At 39.3% G+C, this 10,301-nt stretch overlaps 1 protein-coding gene across 1 annotated transcript; it reads left to right on the forward strand.

Annotated features, from left to right (window-relative positions):
• Window positions 1-253: 253 nt before the first annotated feature.
• Window positions 254-7,872, forward strand: LOC118834783 (aquaporin-7-like). The gene is made up of 2 exons (XM_036742208.1): window positions 254-1,141; window positions 7,867-7,872. The coding sequence occupies exons 1-2, from the start codon at window positions 254-256 to the stop codon at window positions 7,870-7,872; spliced, it is 894 nt and encodes a 297-aa protein (XP_036598103.1).
• The last annotated feature ends 2,429 nt before the right edge of the window (window positions 7,873-10,301 follow it).

The following is a 10,301-nucleotide window of genomic DNA, read 5'->3' on the forward strand; positions in this document are numbered from 1 at the left end:
AAAGGCACTGGATCTTGGGCAAGTGTAGAAAGGAAACAGAAGACAGGAAGGACCAAACCTGCTCTGGCTTCCTGAGCCTAAGCACCACAGGCCAAGGCACACCAGGGAGAGCCCTCTCTATGGAAGACCCAATTCTGGGGGTACTAGCTATAACTCCAGAGTTCCTCTCTATGCAAACTGAGAACACAGAAGTGGAAGACTGGAACTGAGCTCACAGCAGGCTCAGACTTACAGGAGTAGAAGTAGTTACACGATGGCGTCCACCTCTCCACAAAGATACGTTCAACCCAGAAACCGACCCTTAAGGACAATACAAACATCTAGTGATATGATGCAGCTCATGCAAGAAGCTTTTCAGGGAGACATGATACAAGAATTCTTGGCTGAATTCTTAAGTACATATGTCATGATGGTGTTTGGTTTGGGGTCTGTGGCCCAGAAGGTTCTGGGAGGCAGTAATTATGGGACATACCTCACCATCAACTTGGGATTTGGCTTTGGGGTTGCCATGGGGATCCACGTGGCTGGGGGAATCTCTGGTGCCCACATGAACAGTGCTGTTACCTTCTCAAACTGTGTCCTGGGTCAGACACCCTGGAAGAAATTTCCTGTCTACGCAATGGGACAGTGCTTTGGATCCTTCTTAGCATCGGTTACCATATATGGCCTCTACTACGGGGCACTCTTACGGTTCACAGACGGGAATTTGACAGTAACTGGACCCCAGGCAACTGCAGGCATCTTTGCTACTTACCCTGCCTCACACATGTCTCTGTGGAGGGGATTCATAGATGAGCTATACATAACTGGACTACTCCAGCTATGCCTGTTGGTCATTGGTGACAAAAAGAACAGCCCAGCTCTACAAGGGACCCACGCTTTGGTCATAGGTATCCTCGTGGTCACAATAGGACTGTCACTGGGCATGAACACGGGTTACGCCATCAACCCAACCAGGGACCTGCCCCCAAGGATCTTCACATCCATAGCAGGCTGGGGCAAAGAAGTTTTCACAGCAGGAGACTACTGGTGGTGGGTCCCCGTGGTTGCCCCAACCTTAGGAGGTCCCTTGGGAGCCATTGTCTACCTAATCTTTGTTGGATTCAGCACTCGTCTTCGGAACCAAAATGTAAGGATACAAGGGGGGGGGGGGGTCTGCTTCGAGAGAATTTGACCAATCAAGCCTTCTTTCAGTCAGAATAGCAAGGTTTATTTGTGACACCAATAGGAACAGGCTAGATTCTAAATGAATCTGAGCAATTTAATGGGGGTAAGATTGGTACTTATAAGAAAAGACAGTGAGAAGATCTGGATGGCATTAAGAAGTGGTAAATGGCCTGGGGTGGCCCAGGGGCAACAGAGAAAGGGTTTAGATGGGATTAAGGAATGGTAAATGGTCTGGGGTGGGCCACGTATGGTTAGGTTGTCTGAGAGCCACTGTAAAAAGGCAGTTAAGAGGATTATTGAGTATCTAGGTGGGCTGTGATGGGCCAGATGCCTCAGGAAAATTGCCAGTGTGGGAAAGTTCAGGGCAAAGACATGGTCTTTTCTTTTTAGGAGACCTGGTCCCATCACCCCATCGTTCCCCCCTCAAACAAATGGGACCCAAAATTTTTTGGAGCAAGGGGCAAAAGTCTTGGTTTCTGAAGCTGCTTCCTGCTGGCAAGGGCTGGAGAGCTGTTCCTGCCTCTAGGGGGTTCCTGGGAAGAGGTTGACTCAAACCCAAGCATAGGCTGCATCCAGGGAACAATGGGTAGACATGGGCTGGTACCCATTCTTTGCTATCTGAGTGGTCCAGAGTCTGGAAAACACAAATCTGACAAGCAAGTCTGACAAGCGAGTTCAATATGTAGGGCCCAAATATAGGGAGAATTAAAAGTGATGTCAGAATGAGGGAAACAAACAAAGAAAGCAAGAACCTCATTAGAATCATTCACATTTAACACACAGGATTATCTGATCTTGTTACTTTCCCAAAAGTTTCCACTCTGATTCCAATTCCTTTTGGAAGTTCAGATGCTACTAGGAAGTAACAACACTTTGGCAGGTAGAAGTTTTCCACCCCTGGGCTCAATAGTTACACAAATGAATTTGCCAGAGACTGACTTTTACTCTAATTATAACAAAAGACTTGAGAGGATGACTAAGCCAAATATCCCTTTTTCTATAGGTTACCTCCCTCTAAGAAAATCTATTGCACTGGAACTCTCTTCTCCAAATCAAACTGAAGATGTTTCTGATTTAAATTTCAGTCACATGACTACACAGGCAGGCAGATGACAAGGCCAAGTATTAATTTACCCAGTTGTTTGGGATATGGAATGACAACACATTCAAGTCAAAACAGCAAGATCTCACATAACTGCCTTGTGCTCATATTTTTTACTGACCATTTGCTATGATTATAGAAATTTGCTATAAAAGGATAAAGCAGGGACATGATCCGTCAATTCCACCTCATAGCCAGACTCAGGAATGGCTAGGTGGGTAACATTTCACAAGAACACATTGGGAAAACTGAGCCAGGAGGATCCTATTTTAGACTGAAGATAGGCCAGATGCCTCAGGCAAAATGCCAGTATGGGAAAGTTCAGGGCAAAGACATGATCTTTTCCTTTTAGGGGTCCAGGTCCCATCACCCCACCAAGGAAAATTAGTAAGTGCAGTCCAGAAAGAGAGTTAACCCCTCCCCCAAATTGATGATGATATTGGAAACACAATCAATGAGAGGCAATGCATCCAACACTAGAGATACACACAAAGGAAAAACAAAAACACAAATACAGAAAGATAGCCACCTGGGGAAAGAAGTAGCTTCTAGGTCCATTGTCCCTTAAACAAGAAAATAATGAGGGCTATGGACTCAAAAAAGGCCTTCCAATACATAGGATTTTTGAGATTATCCTCTAGACACAAATACCATCTACACATGTGCCTTATTACCATCATGTTATAAATTTAAGCCCATTCTTTTTCTGGACTCTACGTATACGTGTTGGAAAGTATGCTCGAGGCTTTGAACATAAAAAAAAAACAAAACACATTTTTTTTAACCAATTGTTTTCACTGTAACACATTAGTACATGTTTCTAAATACTAATTAACTCTGGCTGATAATCAATGGAAATACACTTACTAGTGAGTAAACCCAGCCCCTCAAGATTATCCCCCTAGAACTTTGAGGGAGTTAGTTGTCAGCTTCCTTCTAGGGATCTAACCCATCAGTGTCAGTGGGGTTGGAAGAGTGCTCAAGGAGGGGATACTGCAAAAAAAAAAAAAAGATGGATCTAAAGTTGGGTGGGACCTCACAGACCATTTAGTACAATCCCTTGATTTACAGAGGAAGAAACTGGGACCAAGAGAGATTAAATAAATTGCCCAGCATCCCACAGGCAGGTAGTAAAAGAGCCAAGATTTAATCATTGTTGATGAGAATAGATCATTCTTGAAACGTTTCATATCTGCTTTTTGCCTTCTTTCCAATTTTAACTACAGATACCACCTGAATGTTATAACTTAGCTGGCTCTCTATATTTCCTTTTGCCTGCAACTACTTTTCCCAGTATTATTCAGTGATACTGCTCAAAAACTTCTGTCATCCTCCTCCATAAAATGCTTAGCAAACGAGCTTTAACTTTAATCTGGTGTTGCTCTTGTCTGCCATTTCTCCCCACTTAAAAGGAGATCAAATGTCTACAAGTTCAAACAGTTTCTAAGCTATTATAGACTTCTTCCTATGAAGGAAAAATCAAATGGATAAGAAATGCTTATTGTCCAAATTATGTTATGCATTTGGATAGGTACTGCATTACATTATTCAACTAGTAAATATATCTTAAACAGACATTCAGTACAAATGGACAGTGATTTGAGCCCAGATTTGAAAGGAAAGAGGAGAGCAAGCTGGGCTATATTTGTGAAACTGTACAGTATTCTCAATTATCTCATGCTGCTACCGTATTCAGACATATACCAGCCCCCCAAAAACCAAAATTTTATCATTTCTTCATGTAATGCTATATGGCAATAAATCATAGGACATTTTAATCTCCAAAGATACAACATAGTGGGCAATCCAAAAGGCAATGGTAGGCATATATAGACAGCATCATATTACCAGTGATGACTTGTGTGCAAAAATATGGCATAAAATATATCATTCAAGAAAGCTATACTAAGGAAAGGAAGTAGGTGAATCATGTAGCAAGAGCAAAGGTTTTAGTGCTTCCCTAGTACTTCTGTATTATTTTAAAGACTATTTCATAGAGGAAGACCTTCAGCACATTGGATAGGTGCTCTATGAGGGTTTATGGAAGGACCTGTACAAGAATCACCTACAATGAGGCATGTAGATGGGTTGTGATCTGAACTACAGGTCAAGTCTTTATCAATGAAACCATGTATCCAATGAAAATACATGGTATACTTTGTATTGGTTAAAGAATTCTGTAAAAGAGCAATGCAACCAAAGTGTTTATTTTTGTCATTTCCCATGTTTCAGAGTCAAATGTCTGTTTAATTAAACACATTCAGTTGAAGATGCTGTAACTGCCCATGGTATCTTCTCATTGTCTTCTTTTCTAGTTTGGATTTTACTATGACTTTTCCTTTAATCGTCCTTTGTCTAAGTAGCCCAGACAACTGAAATGACTGCTATATCTCTAGCCACTTGTTTCCTGTCCAGAAAGACTTTTTCACTTCTTCTGATATGATGAGGTGCTCACAACATGTAGCACCTTAAGATATTCTTGAAGGAAATATTCATAATATACAAATGTAAAACTTCCAAGCACACAGAAAGTCTTTGGCCTCTTTTCCTAATCTCCAAACTATATTTCCCAACATGGTTTCTGTCATTGTCCTCTTTGCCCATCTTTGCATCTAAGTCATTAAATGTTTTTGAAAGTTTACCTAGTTTGGAGGATCTTAGAGATTTCTTCATAGAATTTCTCTTATTCTTCATCTTTCGAAAAAAAAAAAGTTGTAACATAAACTGCAGATACACTTATCATGATTTGAGAACTACAAGATGAAATGACAGAGTCCCCTTAAATAAAGTTTTTGTTGTCCTTGAACATCAAAGTGACAGCAATTCTGCCAACCCCTTTATTTGGCTTTCTGGAGGAAAAAAGCAAATCTGTAAAGTGAGAGGCAGTGAAATGTAGTGGTAAAATAAATCCAGAATGAGAGAGGACCTTAGAGGGCCTCTACTCTAACCCTTTCATATTAGATTAAAAAACTGAGACCCTAGGCAGCTAGGTGGTGCAGTGAGTAGAGCACAGGCTTTGGAGACAGGAGGACCTGAGTTCAAATCCGGCCTCAGACATTTGACACACTTACTAGCTGTGTGACCTTGGGCAAGTCACTTAACCCCAATTGCCCTGCCTTCCCCCCTCCACAAAAAAAGATTAAAAGAAAAAGAAAACTGAGACCCTAAGAGGCTAAATGATTTGCCTGGCCTTTCACACCATGTCATGTGGCAAACCCAATTTCTTTGACTCCGTATATAGTATGCTTGGAGTTAGAGAAATGGGTACAAGCCCTTGCTCAGCTCCTTACTACTTGAATACTGTTGAGCAAATCTTTATAAAATGAGGAGATTAGACTAAAGAAGTTATAAGGTCCATTCCTATCTTCTATGTGTCATCTTCTTTCCTTCCATATAGCTGAAATTTCCTCATGTCTTCTGGTTTTGTTGGAAAAAAGTCAATATAGACATGCCCAATGTAGTTGTTCAGTGATATATCAACTCATTTGACAAAGATTGCACATTAAGAGAAGAGATGGGATGGGAACCATAATTTCATTGGCATAGGGAACTCCAGGATGGGGAAACTACTTCTACCAGCGCAGATCAATACTTTCTTGGCAACTAGTGCTTACTATATGTCAGACAGTGAGCTAAACACTTTACGATCACTATCTCATTAACCCTTACAACAACCCTGGGAGACAGGTGCTATTATTATCTCCATTTTACAGATGAGGAAACTGAGGCAAACAGAGGTCAAGTGATTTGCCCAGTATCACAGAGCTAGTAAGTGTCTGAGGCTGGATTTGAAATCGCGTCTTCCTAACTCTAGGCCAGACCTGCACAACCTGTGAGCTCCCCCACCAAAGGATTTCAGGCAGCCCTCAAAAAATGTCCTCTACATTTTTCTCAGGCCACCTGAAATCCTTTGGTGGGCCCGCAGGTTGTGCAGGCCTGCTCTAGGCCTATTGCCCTATCCATTGTACCACCTACCTACTAAGAATGGTGAAATCCTAAAAACTCTGCCTTCATCTGAGGCACACTCCAATCATCATTGCAGAAGCAAAGTGTACAGGACTGAAGGCTATTTTGTGGTTTTGTATATTTCTTGGTTCCTCTGATAAAATAAATAAAAAAATAAATAAAATCACCTGGTGGCCTTAGTTTCCTTCAAGATCTAGTGCTGGTGCTGCCTCCTAAGAGAAGTTTTTTCCTGATTCCCCCACCTTGTGACCATTTTTTCCCTCCTAAAATATTCTTGTATTTACTTTTCTTTGAGAAAGTTGTACCCTCCCTTCTGAGTAGATTTTTGTTCCTTTAGGGAAAGAATTGTTTTTCCTGCTCATCTCTGTATCTCCAGTGGCTAGCAAAGTAGTCACTTAACAAATTCTTGTTGAATTAAATTGAATTGGATTGGCCAACCCCCTGGTAATGAACCTCTCCATATTGATTTAGGCTATTCCTCTGACAACAAACAGACCATGCCCTTGAATCCTCCCCAATTTGGGGATACTTGTCAGAGCTTGCATTTTGCTGCATCATCTCTTAAAATTTTGAGTTTTGCCACACCCCGATGAGACATCAGAGTTGGACTTCCATGAAAGGGCCTCCCAATACAGTGCTTTTTTTTTTTCTATAGTCTGAATCAGACTATCTGATTATTACTTAAGACCCTCTTGTAATTCCTTCCAGTACTAGGACTAATAACACTTTTTTCTGGATTGTTGAGGGTTGGGGAAAAAGAGATATATTATTTAAAAGTTGGCTACTTTTTCAAAAAGAAACTTTGATATACACACATACACACATATGCACACCACACATACACAGTGGGTCTCAAAGTCTGTTCAGTTTTCTGTTATTAAAAGCTCAAAATTACACTGACTTTTAGGATATACTATGTATATATAAACATCAAAGGTCATCATCTTACAATCACATGTGCCATTTCTTTAAGTATTTTAGGATGTAGTTCACATGGCTCTGTTGATTAAAACATTAGGTACTTCATTACTTAGCTTTTTCTCAATTAACTGGCATTTCAACTCTGCTATTTTTGTTCACAGAGTTATATAGAGATATATGTACATGTATATACGTATATGTAAATTAAATGATGGGCTTTGATTTAAATTTAAGTGTTCCAATTTTAACACTTTCACCAAATATTAAAAGAATGAGTATATAGAACTACAAATAATTGCTTATTGTGTATAAGAGACTTGACTAAGTGGTACCGAGAACAGAGTTAGAAATAGTAAAGTACCTGTTATTTTCAAGGAGTTTACGTTTTCCTCAGGAGTAAGGGTGTGGAGGAGTAGAATCTAACAGAAATGCAGGTAAACTACAAGCAAGAGTTTGGAGGCAAAGAAGAAAACTAAAATGCTCTAGGAATAACAAAATTCTAGATTGGAAAAGAACTTCAGAAGTTATCTTCTCCAATCCTAACCTTCCACAGCATCCCTCCCAACAAGTAAAAAGTAAGGAGTCTGTTACCTCCTGAGGCAGACCATTCAAATTCTGCACAGTTGGAATTGTTAAGAAGTTTTTCCACACAGCAAGCCTAACTTTGCCTCTCTAGGACTCCTACAATACTTTCTTCTGCTTCTCTCTATGACTAACTAGAACAAGCCCGCTCTCTGAATGACAACCCCTGCAGTACTTGAAGATAGCTATCATGTTCTCATATCTTGTTTTCTCCAGGCTAAATATTGTGAAGTGTTTTGATTGATCTTTCTATGGCAAAGCCTTCTATTCCATCCTAATTCTGGCCATTATCTCATATGTGAGAGCCTCTCTAAAATGTGGCACCCAAACTTGAACACAGGTCTCCAAATGTGATCTCATAAGGGCAGAATACAGTGAGACTATAACCTCACTAGTTCTAGATACTGCTTTTCTTAATGTCACCTGGAATACTCTGAGCTTTTTGGCTGTTTGAGTCATACCGTTAACTCATTTTGATCTTACATTCTACTCCAAAATCCCTGGACCTTTTTTCATACCAACTTCTGTAAAGTTACTTCTCTCTCACCCAGTATCTTTGAAACTGATTATCTGAAGTGTATAAATTTATGTTTATCTTTATTAAAACTTCAGTTTCCATTATTTACTAAGCAACTACTATGTGGTAGCCACTATTGCTATGGGTAGGAAAGACAAATGGTCTCTTACCTCAAGAAATTTATGTTCTATTATGGAGATAATACACGGATGTAGAAGCATATACTCTCTCTGCACATATGTGTATGTGTGTGTACATATATGTACGTATACAGACAGGTAGCACAGTAGATAGTGCACTGGGCCTGGAGTCAAGAAGACTCATCTTTCTGAGTTCAAATCCTGCCTCAGACACTTTCTAGCTGTGCCACCCTAGGCAAGTCACTTAACCTCAGTTTCTCATCCGTAAAATGAGCTAGAGAAGGAAATGGCAATCTCTAAAGAGAGCACAAAAATTTTGTTAAATGTTCTGTTAAAACATAAGTATACTGTATTTACAACATTCCTCTGATCTCCCAATCTAGTTCCTTTGTCCAAAAAACTATATAGACATAACCTAATCTTGAACCTCTATTGTTTCTCAGTGATTACTGCTTTCTTTCTATATCCTTACAAATACATCCTTTTAATATTTTTTCTAGAATCTTTTCTGAAATTAATTTCATTTGCTAATAGTTTTCACACTCTACCCTCTTCTCTCTTTTGATAAGCAGAGCATTGTCCTTTTTCCAATCCTATGATTTCTCTGCATTTCTCCAAATCTTTGACCGATCAACAACAGCCACTGATAATCACATCTGCCAAGCTTTTCACTAGCTTAAGATGTAATTCATCTGGTCCTTGTAATTTTATCTCATTGAGAGCAATTAAGTACTTAGCTTCTCTTCGCTTATGTTGAGTTTCAACTCCCTGTTAACCATTTTTGTTCCATCCTTCTAAATCCAAAGATCATTCTCTTTAGAAGAGAAAACAGAAGAAAATCACTTACTGATATTCAATCCACCTTGAGCAGCATTTGGGGTTGGACTAGAATGACCTTTAAGGTCCCTTTCAGCTCTAAGTCTATGATTATACCATCCTTTCCATTTTTCAATCTTCCTCTGGGTCCATGATAATTTCCAATAAACAAATCCTTCCTGTATTTCTTAGCATTCGTCTCTGGACTCAATTAGTTCTGGGCTTTGGTAAAATTTAAGATGGGATAGGACACTTTCAGCTGGGAAGATCAGAGAAGGCTTCAAGAAGATGTGCCACCTGATCCTTTAAGGCAGGGAAGGACTCTGAAGAAAGGTCAAGAGGAAGTAGTTCAAAGACTAATGGGTGGCCTGTGTGGATGTATATAGAAACAGAAGATGTTATGCTACATTCTGGAAACAGCTAGTAGACTAGTTTAGTTGGAATATAAATAAATGAAAGTGTGTAACATGAAACAGGGGTGGAAGTGGAGGTTGGATTCTAACAGTGGACGACCTTATGCCAGGATAAAGTTATGACTCATTCCCATAGTAAAATAGTATCTTTTTCAAAGTTTTAAGAAATTACCAGAATGAGCACCAAGTGGATGCATAACAAAAGAAATAGTGTTACATGAGTCTTATGAATGCTTTTGACTTCTTTAAATAATACAATGATGATAAAAATGAACTTACTGGCATAAGGCTAAATTTTAAAATTTTGTTCATAAATCTCTAATGAAACCTGACAATGCTACCTGGGCAAACTGGTTTCCATCTAGGCAGAATCTAAATACCATCTATTCTGGTTGGAGGCATAAATGAGAAGATTGTCAGATAAGGTACTCATCGGAGGTTTTAGGTTGAGGTTATAGTTGTGAGAATTGTAAAAGATGTTTTAAAATGAAACAAAATGTAGAAAGAGAAGTTAACCAGAGTGGTTTAAAGAGGAGCCTCTAATCTAAAATAATTACAGCACAAGAAAAGAATTTATTAAATGCTACAAAATTTCTTTTTTTTGAGATTTTTTTATTTTTAGTTTACAACATTCAGTTCTACATAATTTTGAGTTACAGGTTTTCTTCACCACCCCT

The sequence above is a fragment of the Trichosurus vulpecula genome, chromosome 1, assembly GCF_011100635.1.
Source record: "Trichosurus vulpecula isolate mTriVul1 chromosome 1, mTriVul1.pri, whole genome shotgun sequence".
NCBI lineage: Eukaryota > Metazoa > Chordata > Mammalia > Diprotodontia > Phalangeridae > Trichosurus > Trichosurus vulpecula.